The 27,940-nt window shown below is 35.1% G+C and overlaps 2 protein-coding genes across 4 annotated transcripts in view; one reads left to right on the top strand and one right to left on the bottom strand.

The window, feature by feature from the left end:
* The first annotated feature begins 11 nt into the window (after positions 1-11).
* LOC124157590 (cleavage and polyadenylation specificity factor 73) lies at positions 12-22,135 on the top strand. Its single transcript, XM_046532439.1, has 16 exons — positions 12-118; positions 233-296; positions 389-486; positions 849-977; positions 1,258-1,435; positions 2,469-2,558; positions 5,932-6,082; positions 7,881-8,056; positions 8,150-8,279; positions 8,825-9,000; positions 13,837-13,989; positions 14,533-14,641; positions 17,303-17,487; positions 19,713-19,850; positions 20,078-20,200; positions 21,079-22,135. Exons 1-16 carry the CDS (start codon positions 48-50, stop codon positions 21,181-21,183), a joined length of 2,076 nt encoding a protein of 691 aa, XP_046388395.1. The 5' UTR covers positions 12-47; the 3' UTR covers positions 21,184-22,135.
* The window catches only part of LOC124157591 (vesicular glutamate transporter 1), a 247,150-nt gene continuing 240,699 nt past the window's right edge, over positions 21,490-27,940 (bottom strand). For all 3 annotated transcript variants that reach the window (XM_046532440.1, XM_046532441.1, XM_046532442.1), the window contains one exon: positions 21,490-27,793. In XM_046532440.1, coding sequence (XP_046388396.1) covers positions 27,605-27,793 — 189 coding nt within the window. In that variant the 3' untranslated portion in view covers positions 21,490-27,604. The remainder of the gene's footprint in view (positions 27,794-27,940) is intronic.

Here is a 27,940-nt window from a genome sequence, read left to right as displayed (position 1 = left end):
GGAAAACAAACAAACGAATAACGAAATAACAACGCTGCTCTGCAAGCATGGCGGCGAAACGTAAAGTTGATTCTCAAGTCCCAGCCGAAGAAAGTGATTTGCTGCTAATCAGGCCACTGTAAGTTGTTTTGTGAAATGTTTCAATCATAAATAATGTGGCTTTAATTTATTATACATGTTATAGTTTTATGATTTTGGTTATTATATGCTAAATTTTGTGTTTGATTTTAAGGGGAGCCGGTCAAGAAGTCGGACGATCATGTATCATGTTAGAATTCAAAGGCAAAAAAATTATGGTAGGTAAAAATTATTTCATTAATAGCATTTCTATGTATCTTGAATGCACATTGGTCAAGGTTGCGTGACCAGGGGTTATTATTCTTTCTAGTTGGATTGTGGCATCCACCCAGGCTTATCTGGAATGGATGCTTTGCCCTTCGTCGATTTGGTGGAAGCTGATGAAATCGATCTCCTTCTTGTATCGCAGTAAGCAAATATGTAGCTAACATTTGTTCTGTTTTTGATATCTGTGGTTCTGGGTAGCGCGAAAACGCGCAGAACGCCGTTGGTATGTAATGCGTTTACAGTTCGTGTCTTAAGGCCTGACACATGACAGAAAGACCTACATTTTATTTTTAGCATTATATCTCCTTAAAGAGTACTCAAAGTGGTTATGAAAGTCTTAATATTTTCAATGAACCATTCATTTGTGTCAGACTGTACAGTTATTTATGTTAAAATTGTCTAATGGATTCATCATATTGTTATTTAATGTACATTATAGTTTTTCTATTATAACTATTTAAGTAATTTTCCTCTCAATTTCTACACATTTTCTTATTCACTAGTTTCCACCTGGACCACTGTGGTGCATTGCCATGGTTTCTCATGAAAACTAGTTTCAAGGGAAGGTGTTTTATGACCCATGCTACAAAAGCTATCTACAGGTGGCTGTTGTCTGATTACATCAAAGTCAGGTAAGCTCTGATACCTTATCTCAAAATTATATCTGAAGTGGAAATCCATATATTTTAATAGCTATAACTTATCATTTTAAATTTAATTGCAAAATGTTGGACCCTAGTTCTTCTGCATTATTTGGTAAATGTAAGGCCCTGTAATGTAGATATGATAATTTCTTTATGACCATGCCTGAGTTGTGTGAAATGTCATCTCTGCCTTGCTCTTGCTGCATATCATTTTTTCAATTCCCATATTTTCCACTCCAATCACCACGTCATGCATTTTAAATTTCAGTAACATTGCCACTGAGCAGATGTTGTATACAGAAGCAGATTTGGAAGCCAGTATGGACAAGATTGAGACTATAAATTTTCATGAGGAAAAGGATGTTTTTGGTGTAAAGTTCTGGGCATATAATGCGGGACATGTTTTAGGTGCTGCTATGTTTATGATAGAAATAGCTGGAGTGAAGGTATGTCAATTCTTAAGTGTGAATTGCATGGACAGTTTTCATGTTCAAAATAGGACATATTTGTATATATAGTGTGGGTGATTGCTGTGGGACCTCACCTTCTTTAGGGTAGAAGTATTGATAGGAATTATTAATAATCTTTTAATTAGTCGCTCCATTTTTCTGTCCTTGAGGGCATAATATTAATTCTTACTGCCAATCAGTGCACAGAAGCAAATGGTATGTGCTCAGTTCCTTCCTGTTAGTACAAATAATAAACAGTAAGTGTAAGTAGCTGGTCTGGAAATCATGCATCCAAATGTGGTACTAATAACAGTATGTATATATTTAGTGACAACTTTAGTATAATTTCCCCTGTCATGGAAAAGAATGTTCAAATGTTCCCTGAACTTGAGCATGAAAACTCTTGCAGTTAAGCGTTGTCTCTCAATGTTGCAATAATATTTCTATGTACTTCTGTTGCTTGACACAAAAGTATGAAAGATGCTTCGTTAAATTGTAGTTAGCTAAATCATTGCATTATTTCCTAGCAGCTCAAATAGAAAGACTTTTATAGCCATTTTGCTTAAGGTATTAATAGTCATATGCACAATGTACCAAATCAATCCATTTCAAGGATCTTATTCTTATTTCTTTATGTGTAGAATTGTCAAAGAGCCTGTTACAATTGGCATAATCTGAGTTATATAAAGGCAATGCTCTGTAGTATGCAGCTTCCTTCCGTACACTTAAATGAACACTGCTCTCTCACTTAAACCTAGGTGTGGCTATTGCTATTGGGCACCTACCCCCATTTGGAATTGTGTGTTTGCACTTCCAGCTTTTCTCTGCTGAAGAAAATTTTAGATCCTACTCATATTCAAATTTTATAGCATTGGTGTTGTAAAGTCAATGTAACTCACTCTCGAATTTTCGTAAAATAACTAAACTTAAATTCAGTGTACACTATCTTGGTCCACCTCTGACAATAGCTAACCTTGCTTAGAAATACCGGCTTTTTTCATATGATGTTAAATTAAATTATATTCCACAGATACTTTACACTGGAGATTTTTCAAGACAAGAAGATCGACATTTAATGGCCGCAGAAATCCCTAATGTTCATCCCGATGTACTAATCACGGTAAGCATTTTATTATTTCTCAAAGTATTTCCTGCAGCTGATCCAGAATATGTTTGTCAAACACTGGATGAATTTGGTTGATATTTTCTTTATATCCTTGAATATAAACCTTTGGAATGTATCCATTTTCAGCATTTTGGAAATGTTGTCAAACGTTAAACAGTGATAGGCAATAGTGCCTGTTGTTTAAGGTGATGAATCAAGAATAATAGGGAATAGGGCGGGAACTCGGGGTTTTGTCATGGGGGCATAGATCAGTTTGCCCCCCACTCCCCAGATCCCTCTCGCTCCCTCCCTCACCCTCCTCCACCACTATAATGTAATATATCCGTGAGCTATTTTTTGAGACGGGGTAGTTGAAATTACACACCATAAGTTTGCTATTAAAAAGTTTTATTAATATTATTATTTAATAATTTATAATAATTGTTTAATTCTTCAATTAGAAAAATGAAATTACTTTTTTAATAACTTCTTATTTTGCCCTCCCCTGAAATCTGTAGCCCTGGGTGTGTGCCCCCTCTGCCTAGTTTGGGGCCTGTTGGGGAGGGCTGAGGTCAATGTATGGTTAGATTAACTCTTTTTAAATAAGGAAACCACATGTTACCTTGTATGTAAACATGCATGGATAACGAAAGTGAGCATCACTGAATACTTTGGCCATTCCCTCAATTCATGACACTAATGGAAAATACTGTAATCTTTCTTAATTTTCCTTATTTCAAGGGGCCTCCTGTACCTCTTCACGCTGTTACATATACACCTCATTTCACAATGTTTCCATTTGGTGTTTTTTTTAAGGGAGAAATTCACCAGAGTAAATGTAAAAGCTGGTAATGAATCAAATTTTGTCATTAATTGAACTGTGGCGCACCATTCATTTCCATATTCATCAGTATTGGTTTCCTCTTAGGTTTGAGCTAGGAATGTATGTATGTAATGAGATATTTTATCATTTATCAAGTGTAATTTCTAATGTAAGCATATCAGTATTAGTCATGGTGATAACTTTACGCAGTCACCTGCAATACAGAAAATGCACAACAATTTCTAAAGAGGGCAATGACACCTCAGTAGCTTAGCTGACTGGAAATCAGGAGATGAGGGTTTGAATCCCAGTCAAGGTGAATGATTTTTTAGTGTGGAATATTTGCATATAATGTACTCTTTGTTTGGTTTTTGAAAGAAATACCGTATTTGCACGAATCTATGACGAGGTTTTTTTTCCTCCTAACTCCTGCAGAAAAGAGGGTTCGTCTTAGAATCGGATGCAAAATTCTCGACGTCAATCGGGTTGCATAATTTACGTCGGAAAAATTATGGACACCTGAGTTTGCCACCTGATAGCTATACAACGAAAAATCAACGTCAAAAATAGCTTAACAGTAATTTAGCATATTTAATTTTGCGTTCAAGTAAAAAAAAACATTTTCCATTTTTGGGCAGCAGGCAAAAATTCGGTGCGTGCCGATCAGCCGCTGGGTGCACTTCTGCCGAGTCCGCGAGATTGCCTACTTTACCCTGGGTTCGGCTCCATTCAAGTTAAAGCTCGATCAACTCACAAAATGTTCGTGTGATTGGTTACAATTTACCTAAATTGTAACGTTAAAGCCTCAATGTCGTCGCGGAATAAACTGCTACAAATTCGTTGCATTTTTCTCAGAGCAACGGTAAGAAGGCAACATGATTTGCCTCTGATTAGAGAGATCGATTCAGTTGCCTTTCAGAGTATTACGATGGCAGAGAAAAGAAGTTATTACATTGCCGCTTTCAAAAGAAAAGTAATTCAGTGGAACCCCGATCTATCGTACCCATATTGATCATTTTCCCGCATTCATCGTCTGCCGTTTCTGGTCCCAAATAAAGTTCCATATAGGCAATGTAATTTTTTCTCGCATCTCCGAAGTATAGCTTTCCCGCAATGATCGTTTGAAGATCGTGGTCCCGACGTATAATTTTCCCGCATCCATCTTTTGACGAGCATGCGACGAAATAAATACAATGTGTCATTTATGGCTAATAGCGACGAGCACATAGATTAAATCTTCCCCACGAAATGAAACTACCATTGGGAGAAGCTCAAAGCCGTGGGATAGTGACATAAGCGCATTTCCCAAGATCCGCTATCCCCCTCCATTCAGCACTCGCCTCCCCCCTCTGACGCTTTCCTCTTCTCCAAAATCAAACAAAAGGTCCCAGCTAGTGCAGGGATCGTATTACGAAGACCTTAGCTTCGAAAAAAATATCAAGTTACACGAGAACAACAGAAATGCGTTTCACGCCCCCCCCCCCCTTTTCTCACCCACTGACCTTTTTCAGCCTACCTACTTCAAAGTTCCCAGTTTCTGGAGGCCAACTGCTGCATGAATCACCTATTAGCTCAAAAGGTGTCTAACAATGAATTTCGGCAATTGGTATTATTCTTTTATTAGGCTGAAATATTTGCAATGTGCTCGTAGTTAAAAAAAGAACGAGACCAAATACGACGTATTTCTAACGTTATCTAAGTATTTTTAAGCAAGGAACTAGTTGGAAAAATACGATGGTGATTTTTGAGGAAACACTATATCCTCGTAGCTGACCTTCTCGGCAGTTAATGCGGCATTTTTTTTCCGAAAACAGGATATCAGGTTATTATCAGTTGTCAATTTACGAGTTATACCATAAGTCTCACTTTTCAGAGTTACTGACGAAGGGATATCTTCTCAGGATATTTTTTTCCTCCCTACTAACAATCCCAATTCATCCGCCCATCTGGCGCTATGCTAATTAGAAAAGAATGGGTATCTTTGGGACAAAAAATTTCATGGCGCAGTCATATGGCCATGCTTCACCCTCTGCAGTATACTCTGCGTACGCCGAACGCGATAGCATATCTCGTACGAGTGGTTCCGTACTTTCCAGGGTGGCTTGCCTTCATGCCACCGAGTGTTTTCCATGTGGGTTTAATAAAGTCAGGTTTCATTTTCACTAGTTTAATTTAATTGGTCTTCGGACCATGGACCCTCCGAAGAAACAATTAGTTGAATCAACAATAAGACCTAAGTGTCTCGATAAAGTACCACTATTCCTGTCATTACGCGCCAAAAATCCTGAGTTTCCTGGGGCATAGGCAACCTAGCCAAACATCCCCGCATTGAACGTTTTCCCCTAGAAAATTTTTTTCCCCATAGTGGAGTTCCAAAAAAGGGGGGGTCGTCTTAGAATCGTGTTCGTCTTAGATTCGTCCAAATACGGTATATTCAGAGTTTATTATTAAATGATACTGGTACATACATGTATTGCTTTTAGTCAATTCCTGTTATATCAATTGGAGTCAATTAGGGTGCAACAATATAACAACATGAAACAAGTGCTTCTAATTAAATTCCAGGAATCCACATATGGGACGCATATCCATGAAAAGAGGGAAGAACGAGAAGCTCGATTCACAAGTCTTGTTCATGATATTGTTAACCGTGGAGGACGATGTCTCATTCCAGTATTTGCTCTTGGGAGGGCTCAGGAACTGCTTCTTATTCTTGGTTGGTATCATCACACAATCTTAAATTTGTGACTAATTTGATTTTCCTTTTCCTCCTTTCTTCATGTTTATTGTGACAAAAAATAATATGGTATAGTTCTGAATTGGGATATATTCTCATATGTTGAGCCAAAAAATGAAAGTAACAACCTTTTTGTATTTACTTGATAATTATTCATTTGGGTTTGATGGCGAAAATTTGGGGATGGTCGGATCGGATACCTCAAATTCAAATATCCTCTGATATTGCCCTTCATCAGATACATTGGATCCTAAGTCGCGGAAGACATCGGATCTGGATCCAAAATTTTAAATAATAGCTTCAATGAATGCAATGCCGCGTTAGAGGGGAAAAAGTTCTGATTCTCTCTTTAATGTGCCGTCGCAGTGCTATGCTTGTTCTACTCATGATCCAAAAGCTCTTGCAGGGGTTACATAGCAGAATTTCAGAAAGATAAAAAAGGCAAAATATGTATGTCTGGCACATAGTGTGGCCTTCTCAAGAGATTGAACAAACATCAGGGGAATCTCAGCGTCATAGAATAATAGCCACATCAAAAGTAACTACGTATGTCGCAAATTTCAGAAAACAAACAAGGCCCTCCATCAGCCCGTGATTCTGATGTTTTCTTTCCATTTCCAAGATCACACACCATAAATCATTGTCTTTGAAGGAAAATATCAAGTTACAGGAGAGCAATCAAAGCGTGATTCATGTCTTGACACCTTTGGCAGTTGGATGTCATTCATGAGATTTAAAAAAGAATGAGACCAAACGCTACACATTTCTGATGGTATTTTAGTTTTTTACAGCTCTAATTTGAAAATGACATAGTGCTGATGAAGTGATCACGCAAATTAAAGCTACTATCACAGCTTTTATGTACGTTAAATACTTACCTCTCCTATAAAAAGTAGTGGGCATAGTGCAGGCACTTGCCTTGGGAAGATAGCGAACGACAAAAACGCTGATGCCGTTATCCCGATATTCATGTTTATGTGCCTGTGGTTGACTGAATTGTGGTTAAATTTTTGCTTGTGGAGAAAACATTTATTACTATCAGTATTATTTAACCCGTGCCAAATCCCCACTGCGTTGAGTTGGGTCATTCGTGTATCTCTTTCATTGCACGTACCAAAAAAAAACTTGAATAATTACATTGTTTCATAGCTCAGGCAATTAAAAATGTAATTGGATCCGAAAAATATAGGAGGACACGACACAAGAAATCAAGTATCTCATCCAGATCTGAAAAATATCCTTGATCCGTCCATCCCTGCTAAAATTATAATTTAAATTACTAATATTCACCAGGTTTTCACCTGTGACAATGGGCTCAGTTGGTTTAGCCAATTTTTTGGTGTGTGACTGGAAAATTATCATGTTCATTCAATAGACATTATCATTATTAAGTTTGAAGCAAATATTTCTTTTTCCGTCCTACCTTATGTATTTCCTATGAATTTAAAGTGAACGTCTTGTTAACTCCTTGTGTTAACCCCTCAACTTTGTAAATGTGAGTCACTTATTAGTTTATGTACATCTTTTGGTTTCAATGATTTTCTACTTCACTGGACTTCAAGTAATCAGATTTGGTTGCGCAGGAAATCTGAAGCCTCCTCAGATTCCAGACAGACATAGTATAGGCAATGGACATGCTATAATAATGATAGATGAAACTTATGCAAGTGGTTTTGGGTTTTTTCATGTGATGCTTTTTGTAAGTTAGAGAGAAACATGCTGTTCTGATATCTTGTGGTTTATATTCAAAAACTTTTGCTTGTTTTGACAATTTCAGATGAATACTGGAGCCAACATCCAGAGCTACATGACATTCCAATCTACTATGCTTCGTCTCTAGCAAAGAAATGTATGGCTGTATATCAAACTTACGTGAATGCCATGAATGACCGCATTAGAAGACAAATTGCTATTAACAACCCATTTGTTTTCCGTCATATTTCTAATCTTAAGGTAACATTATTTTGGTTATTTATCCACCCCGACTTTTTTGCCTTACTGCTCTAGTTTTAGTGGTAATAATGTTATTTTATACCTTCATTTTAGGGCATTGATCATTTTGAGGACGTTGGACCTTGTGTCGTAATGGCCTCTCCTGGTATGATGCAGAGCGGCCTTTCTCGAGAACTATTTGAATCTTGGTGTACAGATGCGAAGAACGGGGTCATTATTGCTGGTAAGAAAATAAACCACATTGGTGCAGCATCGCCTACTGGAAAGTTTGATTGTCAAAATTAAAAAAATATGTAATTTTCATTTTTTCTTATAGCATTTTTTTTACATTTATTTATGATATTTGCTTCACCTGAGGAGTGTGTGAATAAGCCATCCTGCACAAATGGGGTAGACTGACGAATTCATAAACTTAGTATTAGACTTAAATTCATTGTGATGTGCTTGTCTACTTGGATAGATGCATCTCTTTTGTTTACCTACTGCCTTTATTATTTTCATAGCAATAATTATGTAAATTTATTCCTTAGCTATTAATGTAATGCATATATCATGGTAAAATAAATAATGGAATTTAAGTAAAGGTTTGAAACAAAAGTTACTGATATTATATCTATATTTGTCTGTTATGTTCCTGGGCCTTAGTCCTGTCTTACTCTCAGAATATTTAATCTGTAATCTTTATTGCTACTGGTAACACAGCTTGCATGCATTTGCTGTTGCCTCTGTTGGAGCTCATTAAATAATAGTGCTGTTTAATTTTAATAGGTTATTGTGTTGAAGGAACTTTGGCAAAGATGATTCTATCAGAGCCTGAGGAAATAGCAACAATGTCTGGTCAGAAACTACCTCTGAAGATGTCTGTGGACTACATTTCATTCTCTGCTCATACTGATTATCAGCAGACTAGTGAATTTATTAGAATACTTAAACCGCCGCATGTGGTAAGTTAGAAAAAATATTTTTAACTTAAATGAGTCACATTTGTAGCTTAACCATTGGTAATTTTAGCTGTATTGTTCTGCAAATATCTGGTGCAATGTGTTAATTATGAGTGCATTGTGATAATGGGAAAGTAGGAATTGGTTAAGTTGGCATTAATTAAGTACATATATGTTTTGTTTTCTCAATTCTTAGACAGAGATTTTGTCTTCTCTAGCTTTGAAAGTAACTTGTCTTATTATCAGAAGTCAAGTACCTGATTTGTGTTCTCTGTTGAATCGTGTAGTATAGATGCATTCAGTAAAGAATATTGAAATTGTTTTTGTCTCATCAGCTACTATTCTTGCTATTTTTCTGCATAATTGTTGTTTAGCATTTCAAATTTTCATCAAATTATGGAGTTCGAAATTTATTATGCAGTTCAAAATGTGTAAGGATAATGTAGGTGTGGATCGGTACAAGGAAGATGTAGGGAGAGTTAGAATTTGTAACAGAATAGGAAAGAAGAAAGAAGGGGTAGAAGAAAGCGAAGAAAAGAATTTTGATGAGTCTCAAGAGTCTGAAGAAAATCAGGATGAAGGTATGAAAAAAATAATGAAAGGGAAGAAATAGTGAAAGAAATGAATCAGAAGCAAGACGTGAAGGAAGAGATTCAGGCACACATAATTTAAGACCCAGAGTAAACCTAAGAACACCTTCAAGGTACAAGGATTTTGCTATGCAATGTCAGACAGATGAGATACATACTGACTTAAAGCGAGATCATGGAAACAGATGATAAAGAGAATTGGAAGCTTGCACTTGAAGAGGGAAAAGACTCACTCTTCAAGAACAATAGGGTGGTTTCCTGTTATTTTTTTATTGCATAAATCGAAAGATTATTACTCTTGGAGTGACGGTATCTATTTTTTGCGATTAAATGAAAAGTGAAAATTTTCAAGCACGCGAAAACGCGACGCGTAAGTAGGAATGATGGGAAAAAGTCCGTGCGACGCATTTCTGGTTCCCCCTCCCGCCTTGTGAGGTGACCTTGATCGAGGCTCTGAGCACTGATAGGATGCAGGATGCTAGCGGGTAGCTGAGTACCTTGCTGGCTGGTAGCGCTTGGCTTAAAAAAGGTTTATTAATACCTTATCAAACGAAGAAAACTTTCCGACCTTAGCCAGTTTTAATAGGTGATTATTAAGACATGTTTCCCTGAGCTCTGTGCCTCATGCATGCATTGGTAATCTCAGACGATGTATAACTCCTGTCCTCTCGTGTAGAAACTAGGTCCCTGTGACGTCACGTGGAGTGGAATCGCATGGGCGCCAATCTGGCCTTTTTCAAATGAGGATAAAATTTGACCCTTGCCATTCGTGTAAACCGGTATTTCAAAAACCAAATAATTTGTGTATTATGAATACACTAATGGTGGGTAACGAATCACAATCAATGCCTTTCGTTTTCTTTGATGAAGGAAACTACCCTATTCCTGGGAGATCTTGGAAAAGGAAAGAGTGGCAGGAAAATAAATCTTAGCAAACAAGTGGATATTTAAAAGAAAAGAAAATGGTCGAGATAAGGCAAGACTGGTGGTGAGAGGATGCCAACATAAAGAAGAAAATATAGATTTTAAGGACACTTTCTGTCCAGTGATGGATACCGTATCATTGAGGATTTTACTTGCAATTGCTGAGCAAGTGAATATAAATATCAAGACATTTGATGTGAAAACGGCTGTGTTGAACAGCCAACTGGATGAAGGGGTCATTATGAAAGTCCCTTAAGGCTACAAAGAAAAGAGTTAAAATAAAGCATGCTAACTGTAAAAGCCACTCTATGGGCTGAAACAATCTCCAGCAAAATGGAATGAGAGAGTGGCAAAATTCTTTAGAAGAGAAGGATTGATGAAGACAGCAATTGATCAATGCATATTCAGAGATGTCAAAAAAGGTTTGTGCTTAGGAATCCATGCAGATTAGTGGTTCCCAACCTTTTTTTCCTCCTTTACCCCTCTATGTGTATATAACTAATATTGTACCCCCTAAAAAGTAACGAACTCATTTTATTACATAATTTCACCATGGGTTGGTGACACTTTTAGTTATAAATTTTGTATTGTGTAAAGAGAAACTTTGTTTTAAATACCTCATATAATATTCATAAATATTTCCTGGTGAAGAGATGAATATGTAGTTCATGGCGTCCGCCATTACCGGTTTTTTTGGCGTACCCCCAACTGGTTCGTCACATACCCCCATTGGGTATACATACCACCACAGGAACCGCTGATGTAGGTGATGGCATTATGATTGGAAGGGACACTGGGATAATAATAATTGTAGCACTATAAAGAATGACTGGAGAGTTTTAGATAACAGTAATGGATAACCCAACCTCCTGTATGGGAATGGAGTTATCAATGACAAATAATGGAATATTTGAGATAACAGTAATGGATAACCAACCTTTTGCATGGGAATGGAGTTATCAATGACAAGTAATGGAATATTTTTGTCGTTGATATCTCCATTCCCAGAGAGTAGATTGGATTATCTATTGCTGTTATCTCAAATTCTTCAGTCATACTTTTTGGTATTTCATTTATTTTTCCAGTGGTGTGATTGAAGAAGAAATATTTTGAAAAAGTTTTGCTGTATATTATTGACTCTGGTATGGTAAAATGTTTTTTATACCCCTCTCAATAAGGCTTGCTGGGATTAAATTGGCGGATTAGTTAATTAATATTGAAGCCTTGACCAACACTCATGTCTTTTATGCCAGGTTGTCAACTACTAGCATTGCCACTAACTGTGGTTAAGACGTACTGACCGATTTATGATATCTTTCTAGATGATATCCATTGTTTTTTTATGAAAAACAATTACAGTAAAACCTCTATGTAGTGAACCTCTTTACATCGTAAACCTCCATACTTCGTACCAACCCTCCGGTCCCGTCAGATTTACATGTAAATTTATAGGCAAACCTCTTTGTAGTGAACCTCTTTATCTCGTAAAACCTCTATATATCGTACCAACAAGACAGCCCCGAGACGGCCTAACTACCTCCGCAAATCGTACCAAGACAACTAGAGACCATTAATGCAGCCGCGATTACCTACGTGGAATGACATTTTCAGCGATAAATGTTTCACGCTTATTTTTTTCTTATACACCTTTAATAATTTTCACGTTAACCATTAGTTAGGGCATCCAACTACCCTAATCATATATTAAGTGACGGTAAATGAAGACGGAACACATCGTTTTCTCTCGAATCATGGTCAAAATCGCGCGATAGCACTCGCTTTCTTTTCCTGATGGCTTTATTTTCTTGTAAGTGCCTACATACTATGTTCAGTTAATAAAAGAGGCGACCAGCGCAGCCTATAATCACTTACTGACGGAAATATTTCAACTAACTTCACTTCCATCCATGGAGACAGAATTACTCGACCGCATTGCTACTTCCGCTTCTGAAATGAAAACATTTCATGAATTTTCCGCGACTTGAAATAAATCAAATACAGTTTCGCAATTATTTTATTCCTATATTTCCCGGTGTAGCACTTTCTTACTACTGCCTAGGTAATTTTTTCGATGCTTTCGTGAACGATCGTAGTTTAAAATTTATTGCGCTTAGCGACAGTCATATGTCTTGCCTGCGTATTTATACCGCGAAATCTGACTCTTCCATCGGGAGTCCGGGACGTCAATTTCTAGCAATACTGAACGAACATCAATCCATGCGCGACAGTGTTAGGTGAAGGAGACAGCTAATTAGCTGAAACGTGGTAGGGCAATGAAATTTTTTACCGTCGCCGCCGCATTCTGAAGTAGTTCGCCCAGCATTCTCACCGGGAAATTACGTCCTTTCGCAGGCCTAGCGTGTCTGTGTGCCCTCGACAGAGTTTTTCTTCGGAACGCTACGTGCATTGTATTTTGGAGAGAGGGAATTCAACAAAATTTTCAAAATTACGCTCAATTTTTTGTCTATTTTTTGCAGTAGTCACGTGTTTACTTATTTTTTTATATTCTTTAACAAGTCGCATTTTATAAGAATGATAAATCAATTCTTAAAGATATAATAAGGAGTATTTTCAATTATTTGCCATAAAATATGAAAATTACTTAATTAATCATAGGCTGATGATGGTTTCGAGAAATAAAAGAAGGCGACTGCTTGACATTACCACATAATTAGCAATTTTCCTAGCCATCAACGAGGACAGGCAGAAGGCAGTGACCTTTGGAATACCTTCATTCACACTCACATCTATTTTAAACAACCGAGAAAAAACAGAAGAAACTGTATATATAGGCTGCACAAATAAAAAAAACTCAGGCAGTTAAATACGAGGATGAAGAAATTGTGTTTAGAAATATAAAACTATTGTTCTTTCCTCCGAACACTATTAGTAAATTACAACTCATAGACCAGCGAATTGTTTCTTAGGTCAAAAGGCATTAACGAAAATAGCTAGTGATTTATATATAGTGAAAATGACATTAAAAAGTGCTCATAGAATTGAAAACATTATTTCGAAAGAGTTTGAAAAAAAGTTTAAGCAAACCCAATAAATAATTTCTTTTCTAAAAAGGCCTCTTGAACAAGTTACTTTTACCTTTGTGTAATCATTAAATTGTAAATATATGTTCGCTTATGCATACCTATATGTTCAAATATATTAATATAATGGCTTAAAAGACAGTAGCACCTTTCATTTCCCAAGGATATGAAAAAATGGTGCCTACCCCTAAAACCTCTCTATAGTGAACCTCCATACATCAAATTGCCCAAATTTTGGTCCCCTCCATTACGATGTAAAGAGGTTTTACTGTATCTTGTTTTAGGTTTTGGTGCATGGTGAGCAAAACGAAATGAGTCGGCTGAAGGCTGCATTAATGCGAGAGTATGAAGATGATGCATCAACTAATATTGAGATCCACAATCCTCGAAACACAATGGCTGTGGAGCTGTATTTTCGAGGAGAAAAAATGGCTAAGGTAAGAGCACTGAATACTTTTGGACTTAGCAGAAGTTTTGGAAAGTAGTGTATGTAGCTCAGTCTAATTTTAAGTGCATAAAATACTACATATATTAGCTTGCAAAATTTACCATCTGATTTTATAAATACATTTTAGATTGTGATATCTCATCAGTATATCTATGTGGACTAGGAGCTCTGAAATATGTAGCTCAACCTAATTTTAAGGTTATAAAATATTATGTTAGCTTGCAAAATTCACCATCTGATTTTATAAATACATTTTAGATTGTGATATCTCATCAGTATCTCTATGTGGACTAGGAGCTCTGAAATATGTAGCTCAACCTAATTTTAAGGTTATAAAATATTATGTTAGCTTGCAAAATTCACCATCTGATTTTATTAATACATTTTAGATTGTGATATCTCATCAGTATCTCTATGTGGACTAGGAGCTCTGTTCTGTTTTCTGTTTAAGCCAATATTGATTTTTCATACTTAAATAGTTGGGTGCTAGAAATAATTCTAAAATGGCTTCTTGGAATTATTGTTATTTAAGGTTATGGGGACTCTAGCAATGGAAAAGCCCAAGCCTGGCCATAAACTGTCTGGAATACTAGTCAAAAGGAATTTTAACTACCATATGCTGTCCTCATGTGATCTTTCAAGTAAGTTTTCAGTTAATTAGTTCCTGCACGTTTATCTGCGAGTAACACTTAATCTGTGTCATGTGCACTGTAATTTGCTATCTCTCTATCCTCAGGCTTTACAATTTATGTACTTGAAATTTCATGGAACCTTTAATAATGCTCAATTCCATTTTTTCTTACATTGTCTTTGATTGTGGTGTTGTGGTTTTCATGGTACCAATAACTATTTAGCATGCATAGAGTTTTTGTGAAAAGAAAATATAGGGAACTGACCTAAACATTTTTGCTGATGAAATCTGTGTTAAACATAATACATATGTACAGTCACTTTCAAAAGTCGGTCCCCACGGCTAGCGCGAGCAACTACGTTTTCCGCCGAGCTCGAACTTCGGGTGTTGCCTATGACTTCTGTGCCTTGAAAGGGACAGTTTGACTTACACTCAGCGTCCGCATAAGTCCTACCGAGGCATTCTTCACTATTCCGAAATTCTTCCCGACTTCCCTGAGTCTCAGTGCCAGAACACAAGGCGAAGCATAAGTTCTCAGTCACGAAATACTCACCCTGATTGTATTGTGAGATAAATGGTCTGAGTAGTCTGCCTTGTACTAAAAATTACCGAGATGTATCTGTGCCTCAATGCACGTATAAAGAAGAAACTAAAATCGGAATTCATGTCTTAAAGGGTGTTCTAAAAGTTGCCTTCAAAGTAAACCTATAGATTATCGCTTTAACATATTATTACCAAACACCATCGATGCATATTGCTCTATTTTTAAGTAAATTAGACAATCCGATTGGCGCATTCATAATTCATTAGCATTTTCTTGGGATAAATATTATCCTACATTTTTCTACGTGTCTCATCACACAAGAAATCAAAAATCCTTATAAGCGCTAAATCATTATGTTTACTTTGGTATGATATTTATTCCAGTCGTTACTAATATTTCCCCAAGCAAATATTTAAACAAATCTTAATATGTTCCAGGTATCAGTAAGTAATTAACCCACTTTTTGAAGTTCATCGAAAGTTCGAATGTCTTTATAGTTAATATAAATACATTTTCCATAATTAAGGAAACATCGGAAGCATTAATTAAAGGAAACTTAAAAACAATGAAGAGGAAATCAATTGAACAAATATTCTCATCCTTTAAATATTTACAATTTCGGACAAAGCAGCCACCCAAAAAAGTTCGGCAATTTGACAGGTGTTGGGACCAAGAGGCAAATTACAATCACATGTAGCGATTTTGGCGATGTTTCGACCGTGGCCTTCGACATGTAGGTATGTACAGGCCGGAATATCCAACTTTCGATCATTATCTTAAAAGCGATAAAGGCAATCCGATCTGAAAAATATAATGGAAAAATAATCTTCCCTCATGAAAAAATTGCTTTATTGGTAGTTTTTACCACGTAAAAAATTAAAATACTTCTTATTTTCTATATATAGGATGGGAATAAGTTGCGTTATTCAAAATGTAGGCACCACATGTATTTAGAATAAACTTAAACTTAGGGAGTAATTGCTATTTCACTTATAAATATTGAAAAATGAATGAAAGTCCTTCGCCGCCGACACGGGTGAACGCGAGCATGGATGGTAATGGTGACGCAAACAACAATATTAAAACTGGCGTATACACGAGCATTTACTTTTCTCTCAGAAAACGATAAGGAGAAAAAATATTGGAGTATTATGCTTGAAATGTTCAGAATATTTTATATGTAATAAATGTACAGTTTAAGTTTAACCAAACTACTCATATGTTCCACTCTCTTCCTCGCGCGATGGATCACTGGCGGAAAAAACCTTAAATTCTTCTCCTCTTTCTTCGACGATGGAAGTGTTTGGCTGTGGGGGAGGGAGGGTTCACGGGGGCTTATTACCTCTGAAATCATGCTTGAGCCTCTTGGCGAGAGTTAAAGTAGTCAATTTGCACCATTTGCACAAACCGATCAAGTCAAATCGATCCCAAGTGGACAAGGAACGTGTAAGCAATAAGCGAAGGTCGACTTCGGAGAATAACGGAGACGGCTGCGCAGGGTATGTGGACCGACTTTTGAAAGTGACTGTACTTCTCCTAGCATTCTTTTATTTAAGTCATTAGTGGTTGAAACCAAAGGCTTAACATTTAATCAAAACTTCTCATGGGCACATACATTTTATTAATTTAAAAATGTAGTTAGTGGAGTCAAATTTTTCTGCCATAAATTGTACATAATTGGAGTTAATAGATCTAATTTAAAAATGGTTGAGCATAAAATTTTGTTGCATGTTTATGCTGTATTCTTTTGTAACAGGGTGCCTACAATCAGAGGGAAATACATTTTTTTAGTCTTTTATGAAATTCATGAATTTTAAGTTTGAACAGTTACAGTGATAAAAATTTTAAGTTTTTGTGAAAGCTATGGTTTACATTTTATGTGTAATAACTTTTTTTTCATGGCTACTGAGAAGAGTTTGGGATGGGATTTACTGGTTTTTATGTAAAATATGTGGAATGAAGTAAATGAATTTGGTGTAATATTTATTATAACTTTGTAAAGTTCTTTTTTTAAAGGTATTTCAATATATCATCATGTGGTACCATGAAGTGAAGCTTGAAAATATGTTACATGTATTTGATGTGGTTAGATGGTCATAAATTTGTTTTTGCTTCATATCTTTTCAGAGTACACTGACATGAGTATGAGCCAAGTGGTTCAACGACAGAGCGTTCATTTCTCTGGGTCAATGGTTATACTGCGACATACCTTAATGCAGCTTGCGGGTACACTTGATCTCCTGGATGAGAACCACATGCGCCTGTTCAACACAGTTGACTTGACTGTGGATGGGAAGGTGTTGACTCTTGAGGTATCTATGCACATCCTTGGAGTTATGCCCCAAGTATTACATGAGTGATGAGATTTAGAGTGGAATTTAGGGGTACAGGCATCCCCCGAGTTACGTATGTCTCGACTTACGTAAATCCGTACTTACGTAAGTGATAACCGTATTTCAAATGATTACGTTAATTTTCGAATGCGAGCGCGAAGAAGTAGATATTCGCTGGTACAACCTATGGTAGAAAAAATATCGAAAGGTTATCGAGTTTTTTACGTGCTAAAAATAACAAAGTGACCCATATTTGTCATTCCTCGAAGGAATTTTCATTAATTTCTGTAGAAAAATCGCTCATAAATCCCAAGTCAGCAATCAACGTGAAAATTTGCAGTTCTAGCGATGGATGTGGTTGCGCTCATTCCTGTACGATACAACATGTTATACAGCATGCACACCCGAACTCCGACTTTCACTTATTTAAAAATTGTATCCTTAAGTTTGGACATTTCCATCTGTGGAATTATAAGAAAATGAAGTTCAAGCAGAAATCTTTAATGCGGAAAAGAATTGTTTAGTACCCACGTAACGGCATTGAAATTTTGAGTGTTAGCAATGAACGCCGCGAAAAAGTTAAGAAAAAGTTGACACACGATATTAATTGCGTAGTTGTTTACATGTTTCTGGCGGAAGATTTTATAGCTGCATTTTCTCGTTCTCTCATACTGTGTGCAGCTGTAAATGAATACTGCGTCATTGAAAGCTTTTCCCCACTAACTTTGTTGCACGTTAATGACGGAGTTGGCTGAATAAATTCTCACTTTTAATTAGTTTCGTGCTTCGGAAATACTCTTCGATGTTTCCAGCGAAGTAAATATTCAAATGATGATATTTTCACGTTATTTTATTGAGATATGAGAGAATGAAAGTATGTTTCCGTGCGTGAAAGATTGAGTGTATGTGTGTGTGAATGTATCTAAGAATATAGTAATTTACGGGTATTTTTTTGTGTGTCATTTGCTCGTAATCCTTGACAATCCTACGTGTATTAACTGTGACAGTGAAACCACCCGATTCATCGATCAACGTAATATATAAAAGGCAGAAGATATAATGATTATAGGTAGGTAGACAATGCATTCTTTGGGCCCTTAGATCGCAGTATAACAAAGTGAATCAATTTAAGTATTCAGTTTAGTAATGCAGCGTTGAGATACCATACTTTCCCGAATCCACGCGATCGGTCAACTCTGAGATTAATATTACGCATTTTGATTGGCATTGCTCGAGATGCAACTCTTAACAGACTATATTAATGTTTATCGATTTTATATCTAATAACGTAAGAATACGCGGTAGAGTTCATGAATATCGCAGTGAATTGAATGAAACTTCACCGAGAATTTACAGCACATTTCTCCGCTGAGAATTTCACCATGCCGATTGAAATCTCTGAAGCACTAACGCAAATGTTCGACTTACGTAAATTTCGACTTACGCAGAGTCTGCCGGAACGCATCTCTTACGTAACTCGGGGGATGCCTGTATTTATAACCCAATTTTCTTGTGAAGGGGCACTGAAGGGATCTTGGTGAGCCTTGTTTGTAGGATGTGTTGTGGAAATACATAAAAAGTTGCATGATGGGCAAAATTGCTGCTGGAAAGTAAGGTGAAAATGCAGTTGTGTTAGCAGTATTGCTTTCCCATGAAATAAATGGATCTCTGGGGTTGGAATTGTTATAAAGGATAGGAAAATAAATATTTGTGTCTGGTGACCTGATTACGTGGTAAGTAACTGATTCTTGGGATATAATAATTGAGGATACTGGTATAAATTCTTATATGTACCAATGTAATTTCATTTGAGAAACCTAGTGTGTCTATTTTTCTAAGAACTCCTGACAGTTATTTTCATCTTTCTTTTCCCCATTGTATCTGATGAAAAGGGTTGAATGGTAAAAGTCAACGTACCACAGGCTCCCATTTGCTTGCTGTGTAGTCAAGGTGAGGCCTGATGAGTGCCTTTCTTTCTTTCACTTTTTCATCCAAAAACCTTCCCACAGCACACCAGATGAATCCCAGCTTTTTCTGAGCCTTTCCACAAATATAGGTGTGAAGTTATTGCTACTCACAGATGGACTTCCTCTGTAGCCTTTGTGTTAACACCATCCACAACATAAACATGGGGTTAGGTGGACGACCTAATCATGAAATTGTTAAGAGGGGAAATGCTTAAATATTTATTTTTGCTGTTTCAGTGGGTTGCTAGTCCTGTGGCAGATATGTATGCGGATGCTGTTTTGGTCGGTGTTCTTCAGGCTGAATCTTTGGATGCATCTGCCGTGGGGAATAAATTCTTTCAGCAGCCTGCAAAGCTGGATCGGATGCACTTCAAGGCAAGTTTAAAATTCCTGAGAAGTGAGTGTATTTTGTGTGATACCTTGAGATGACTTTGAAAACTATTTGCTTTGGTGTTTTGTACTTTCTATTTCCTTCCTGTAAACTAATTCTTTACAAGTGAACAAATTGTGGGCTCATTTGAAAGGACAAAAATGGGTCTATGGTGCTTATGTGGTAGAGTTATTCCAAATCTTTCCTAATTCAAATTAATTTCTCTTCTTAGGAATGCCTGATAGAGCTTCTACAGGATATGTTTGGAGAAGAGTCAGTTCCAAAAATTTTCAAGGGGGAGAAGCTGTACGTTACGGTAGACAACAAAAGAGCTGATATTGATCTTCACAATCTGGTAAGGCATTGTTTGAGCTAAATTTTTCTATGGAATCTATACAGGAATGGCATGAGAAAATTTACTGGTGGATGTATAAAACCCTCTTTTTATCTTAATTCCCTATGCACGAGTTTTATGAATGTCCAGTTGGACAGGTTGAAAATATTAATTTTTCAGGAACTTATCCTAATAAAGATAATGTGAATCTGACTAAAATTCAAACTTAATCTGTCTTAAGTTAAAAGAGAGTAGGAACTCTATGCTAATCCTGTAACTTTGTCCGTTGATCTTTTGTGGTTGAAAATTGGAAAATGCATAGTTATTTTTTATTCCCAGTTTATTTGCTGAGTCACAGTCCTGTGAGGAAAAGCTTTCATCCATTTGGACAGATTGGTTTGTGAATAATAAATCCACGAAATCAACTGTGAATGACTATTAAATAATGCATATTTCAATTTTCAACAACCTTTCTCATAGAAAGTCACAGCCTGATCGTCGAAGGCCACCTGAAGGTCCTTTGATTCTTGCTGTCCCTATTATGTGTAAATTTCCTAGACTTGTTTCACACAAACAAGATTTTAAAATAAAAATCAATTTTTCACAGCTGTTACGTATCTAGTTTATATTACTGTATTTGTCTGCATATAGCCCCTCTCTTTTTTACAAAAATGCCCCAGGAAAAAGTAAGGGGGGGAGTATATTCTGCATAAGGTTTCCTTGGCATTTTTTAAATAATCCTTAAATATAGGGTAATAAGCCTCAAAATTAGGGAGGGTACTATCTTCAAAGGGGGAGTGTATTAGGAGAAATACGGTAATTGCTATTTTGTGCAGATTTACTTCAGCATAGTATTCACTGTTTGCTTCCTTCTAACTGTTGTATCTTTGGTATTTCAGGAAGTAGTTTGTAAGGAAGATGAAACCTTTCAGCAAATTGTGCGGACAGCTGTTACAAAATTGTTTCAGTCCTTATCTCCTACTCCAACAGAAGCCATGGAGTAATCAATGTCATTGAAATACCTCACTGGTTATGAGAATCAAAGTAATGAAATTTGTCCTTCTTGGTTCTCACCATTCATGTAATCTCCAATTTCGAGGAGACAAAAAATGTATGTTTCATTTTATTTGAAGCAGTATTTGCATTTTATTATTTCATGGAAAAAATAAAATAATTTTTATATTGTTAGAATGTTTAGTGTACTTTTTTCCACCACAAGTCTTCCTAATTTATCTTAATATCTGCAGCAAGTGTCGTAAGAAAATATATTTCAAGATATGTCAAATGAGTCGAGAAATAAAATGTAGGAATAAAAGATGAACACTTTTAATTAGCTTCTTACATCCCATTCAATAAACATTTTCTAATATATATTAATGCACACTGATTCAATATATGTTTTGACACATTTTAGCCGCTACAAGTTTCTATGTGTTATCATTATTAATAGTAATAGTACTAAAGAGAATATTATCACAGAGGAATATTCATAATACTGAATTATTACATAATCTGATAAATGAATTAACTCATCCAGTTAGCCACAGTTATAAACAACCACATGTGAAAACAACATAGATATATATCATTTTGTAAATAAAACATGAGAATAGTGAAACTTTGGTTTTACGATTGCCATGGAATATTAAGGAAATAATATCAATTATTGATCTGGCTGGGAAAGTAGAAAATATTGAAGTATAAGTAAATTTAGAATCTTTCCCTACCTTTAGGTTAGCTTTTCATACTACTGTGAAAATTTGTTTTCTTACTTAAGTACTTACTGATGTGAATATTTCGTATCATTAATGAAACTGTTGTATTAGTGATTACTGATTTTCTTGTGGAGAGCGTGTCATGTTCTGTTCACAGAATTAATTTCAAGTGGTTATGCTTATATTTATGCCAAATATTGAGAGAAAAGCTAAAATAATAAATGAAAAGGATGTAGTAGTACACTGTTTTGAAAAATAGATATGTTTAATGCTCCAGTTTTCAAAATGGAATTTCTGCAACAATAAGAATTGATCTGTGTCAATGCCAATTGGAAGCCTTAATCATCTGTGGGAATACATGAGGAACATAATTGACTGTAGGAGAAAATATTTCTCCACGTTGGAATTTTATCTCTGCTATGGAAATGATATCTCAGAGTGAACTACAGAGGCCTAAATAAATCTCTCATAATTACCACTACAATATTGATTGCATCCCAAATTATTTTCATCGCATAATGCTAGTTGAATGGAAATAAATAAAATTCATATAAATCAAATCTGCTGAAATTTTAGCAAATTTAATTATAAAGACAAAGTTTCACCATTCAAATATGATTTAAATTGACCACTTGCCAAAGGTTGAATAATGCATTCAAATTATTGCTGAGATACAGCAACTACTATGAGTTTATTTTTATTGCATAAGGACAGACAATAAATTATTTGGACATATTTATAACAGTTAAATTTTTGTACATGCACATACCAAGAACATCACTACATGTACCCAATAATCCAAGCACTTATTCGACACACTAATAACACATTTGGAATAGGTACACTTAACAAATCGCATACACAGGACTAGATTATTGCTTTGGTGATGCCCCACTCAAATGTTTTTATGAATATACATAGCAGATGAGTTGAATTAAAATATTTATAGGTAACCACCATCAGGAAAGGAATAAAGAATTTACATTAGATCCCATGTAACATTCAAATGAAGTTTGTATTTGCAGATGACAAAAATAGGTATGCCAATACTTTCTGAATAAAATATCCATAACTTGTCACAATCTTACACATCATATTTCATACAGCAATGAATTCAGGTAAAATTTTCATAAATAAAATATCAATGGAGAGGTGAACTAAATTTCCTAAAGTGAAACTTGTGGTTACCACTCAACAAATACTTTTGGGATCTTATGCATGATTATCATTATGTATATTCATTACATTGTTAAAAACCAGAAGAAACACACAGAAAATTCTATTTATCTCAGGCCCAAATGTAATTGCATGGATTAGGTATATTTTTTTCAATGAAATCATGCCATCTGTAAAAATTTCACTGAGGAATCTCAATCCCAGAAAAACCATTCATTTTTCCAACGCACTGAAGCAAGGTCCTGAGATGTTGCTGCAATCCTTTGGCCCCAGAAATGGTTATTAGGGATATTTTTTCATACATTGCTAAATGCATTTGAGGATCAATGATCCTCTATGGCCTTAAAAATGTTCTTTCATGCTCATCCTTTCTCAAGAGATGTGGAAATCTTTAGATACCTCATGTAATGTAGTATTATCTTCAAGCATTCTTATTCATACCTGATGGTTACACATGATTGATTTTCCACACTATTTTCAAATGGTTTTAAGAACAAATTTTTTGAAAATACCATTTTCCTTTACAGCCACTTTAAATACCTATCATTTTAATGTTATTTATCAGGGGAAGGGAATATACATAAGTACGTAGATGGGTTAAATCATATTTGGATATGCAACTATAATCAGAAATAAATCCTCAGGACTAATGCTATTGGTTAAAAAAGGTCAATGATAGAGATAGAGAAATCCAGCTATTGATATGCCTGCTCACTGTCTTTACTGGAAATTAAGACCTCTAGATCAAATAGCCAAATGAAAGGGGATGAAGACTGTCAATACAAGAATAAATGTCATGATACTGTATTATTTTTACAAAAAATATCCAAGAGCAATGATTTGAACGGAAGAAGATATATAATACAACATTATCAGTGAGTCTTGTAATAGTCTGGCCTTTATGTTATTTATATGTGTAACAAGTTACCACTCTCCACACCAAACTCAATTACCAACAGAATTCCCTCACTCTTTATAATGTGATAAATGGTTCAAATTTGTGCCAATGAAAAGTTAGTGGTATGGTTCTCAGACCTTCCTGGATGATGAGTGAAAGGAAGACAGTGGGCAGACAGATCAAAAAGGTTTGCTCAAGTTTTTCTGTTCAATTTTTTTTGCCTTTGATTTTCTAACAAAAATCTTATCCCAGCTATACCTGAACACAACAATTTGCATTTTGCTCTTTTTCCTTCAGCAGGGGCAACAGTTTTTAAAAATATAAGTATTTTATTTTTATGTACATGAGTTCATACAAATATGTCAGTGAAATTTAAGACTCCTGCATTAGGAATTTCTAAAAAACATTATATCAGTACCCAGTTATCTTTAATTTCATTTAATTGTGAGTTTCATATCTGAATGGGAGTGTTCTTTAAAAGGAAAAGGGTGGGTTAAGTTTTTCTGTTTGCTGGATGTAACTGAGATGAAAGAGTTGATGAGGATTGGTGTAATATCGATTCCATTGTTACTGAATTGATCTGGTGCATCCAAATTCAATATTTACTTGCATACCGTTGAATTTTTGCCCCAAATTTTCAGCTTTATTTCAACACATGTATTGTCTGCATCCAAAATGATCAGGCTAATCTTATTTTTCACAACATAAATATTTCACAGGAGATTAACTTGTAATTCATTGCAAATGTAATATCAATATCACGCATATCCTACTCATATTTAATTATGCAACAAGCAAACATCGGAGATTTACAATTTACTTACACACATTCACCCGACATCAACAAGTCTTCATTAAACTCTTAAAATTTGTATAAACATATCTCTCAATCACACTTAAATATGAATAACATGAACTCCATTCATTATGATTATTCATAAATTCAAAATCTATTTTCCTAACGGAACCATTATTGTCAACACAGCCCTTGAGAATGTTCGCAAACATCTCAATAGATAATCTTTTATTAATTATTCTTGGTTTATTAAGATTTATCTGATAAACCAGAATATTGAATGTTTCACTTTAATCAAAATATAAGTATTTACACATATACAATATTTTACTTTAGTAAATATTCAGCAAGTCTATATGAACTATAAACAAAATCCTATACTGACAAATTCAATATATATGTACATATTTTGACTTCTCTCAGAAGTTTAGCAATGTCATATGTCATTTTCAATGGAAATTATATTCTTTATTAAATTAATGTATAAAAATCCAGATTTTTTTCCCTAGTTTTAAATAAAAAATATTTCCATTTTTTGAGGGCATTTATTGAAATATGCATTTACCTCAAGTAGGGTCAATTAAATATTTCAATTAAGGTGCTAATGCTTAACAAGTGTACATATGTATTTACCTATAAAATCTTCTCTGTTTTATTTCACGAATGACTGAAATGGTTGAATCCCTTGGGGACAGAGCCGTTTTATGCAATGAAAAAATTACTAAAATTATATTAGCTCTTAAATAATTTTAGTATGATTGTATATTTTCGAGGACAAAATTTCTTATTGAACCTGCACTACTAATGATAGTTTTTACTATGCAACTTTATAGTAGCAATTAACCTCTGGATGATATAGGTATTCTTAAACAGAACCCTGGAAAGTTTTGATGCTCCTATATGTGAAACAGAGATAATCTTATGCCTTAAAACTTTCATATCACCAATTCTGGAGATTTTTACTAATTATGTTACATAATATCCTCTAACCTTGCGTAATTGGGATACTCCTTGGTGACTTGGTGATTTCCCTCAGACCATACCTTAGATTTACCAATCTTTTGAGCTCATAGCAGTAATGCAGCAAGCTAATCTTAATAAGATTTTTTTTCCACTATCCCCTGATCACAGATCTAAAGACATGTCAAGGGACATTCATTACATGGGTTGAGGATCTCCAAGTTTCAGTAATTTATCTTCTTAATATAGAATTTAATAGACGCACAATATTTTACATTAATAATTGTATGTATTTTTTCATGGCAGTCAAAGTTAAATTTTGATTTTTCCATGAATCTGAAACCAATTTATCTTTGAATGCAGAAGTCGGCTCAATTACAAAAGTTACACCTAAGATAGGAATTGGGTATTTCAACTCTGGTAACAATCCCTCATGACCTCATTTCCATGCATAGAATTTGATGAACACAAACTATTTGAAGAAAAGAATTGTGAATTTACAACAAGAGCCGATGAAAAAACTAAGTTATGCTATGGAAGGAACACAAATTAAATTTTTAACCCCAGATATTCCACGAAGTTAATTCTCAAACTCACATTAATCTCAAGGACAAATTTGGTATCAAATTATATGGATTTGGCTTTAGAATTTTAAGTAAAATCCATACAGTTACAAATTACTATGGCATAATGTTTATTTTAGCTATTTACTTAATTCCTCCTATCTGTTTTTACATGATAAGTGTGTTTCATTCTCATTTTTCTCCGCAGCAAAATATTTTATGACGACGTACATATTTCATTTTATTCGAGCTGACTCAAAGCTGGGAAATTCATGGCATGTAGCATTTTTAGGTACCATATTATCCACAGCAGGAATCACAAATACCTTTCAGTCGAACTTAATGTAAAATTCTCTTCAATTCGTAGATGTGTATTGCCTTTAAATTCTATGCACATTTTTTCTTCTCTGGATATCATACAGTTTCTTAGCGATATAAAAGAAATCATCAAATGATTTTCAATTTGACATAAAATATAAATGTCCAATGTAAAAGTTTAACAGAATGGATAACAGAGCTATATATGTAGTTTGCATATTCAACACAGGTTTAGAAAATATAAAATGGCAAAACATTAGTAAACAATGCCATGTGAAAAAAGTCCATCAAATTTTAGCTCACATTCGTAAAGGAGATGAGATAAAATATATCCATCCTGAAATTATTGTTCCTTCTTCAGCAAAACAATATTGCATATATTTTTTCCTCAAGAATATAAACCTGATTACTACGCAAAATAGAATGATCCTTGATAAGCATTACTTGAGGCAAATAGAGGCATCAAATCCACCTTGATATAACTTATCAATAGATTAAAAATATCATTGACTACTATTTTGTACTTAAATTGAATTTTCTAAAATTCAATTAAGAATTTTATACATTAGAACCTGATTTAATATCAACAAATAATTTTAACAACAATGGTCATAAGCTCTGAAGAAATTTAACGTCTTAGGAAAATATGCATTTACGAGATATGATGCAATATATAAATTTATATCTGGAAATTATTGTGGATTTGCCAAATAAAAATAAATGAAGTTCATACCACTAGCACCCATCATGAAAGGCTACTGAAACATTACTCCTTTAGCCTGCATGTTATCAATGAATGACATAATTCTGCAAATGAAGATCTCACACATGGCATTAAATTGGTACTGTCATGTGCATTACAATAGAAATGAAACTGTAGCTATTCTGCAATCTTCTGCTTTCATGATAAATTTGAAATATATATTACAATTAACAGGACATCAAAATTCAAACCTTGATGACCACTTTTGAAGAAATGAATCATTGACTACTAGCTGCTCAATAAGTCCTATCACTTATCGTTCCATGCATGTACTGATCATGTGCTCCAGGTTGTATTGGTTCCACATGATTTGAGTAAGGTATTGGTGGAACAGGTCTTGGAGGTGGTGGAGGTCTATCTTCGAGAGATCCATAGCTTGTCATTCTGCTGTTCAAAGATGTTTGCTGCCCGTACGCTGTGTTGGCCTGTGAAAATATCACCATCCATCAATTTCACTCCACGAAAATGGAAATGTTCCATCTTTTAAGAACTATTTAAAGAAAAAAATAAAAACAAGGTGTATAGGTCTGAGTTTGGGGGAGCATGGTATCCTTGGGGGTTAAGTATTTGGC

This window comes from Ischnura elegans, chromosome 4, assembly GCF_921293095.1.
Source record: "Ischnura elegans chromosome 4, ioIscEleg1.1, whole genome shotgun sequence".
Taxonomy (NCBI): domain Eukaryota; kingdom Metazoa; phylum Arthropoda; class Insecta; order Odonata; family Coenagrionidae; genus Ischnura; species Ischnura elegans.
The sequence above is the reverse complement of the archived record's forward strand: the minus strand, read 5'-3'. Positions and strand labels throughout refer to the sequence as shown.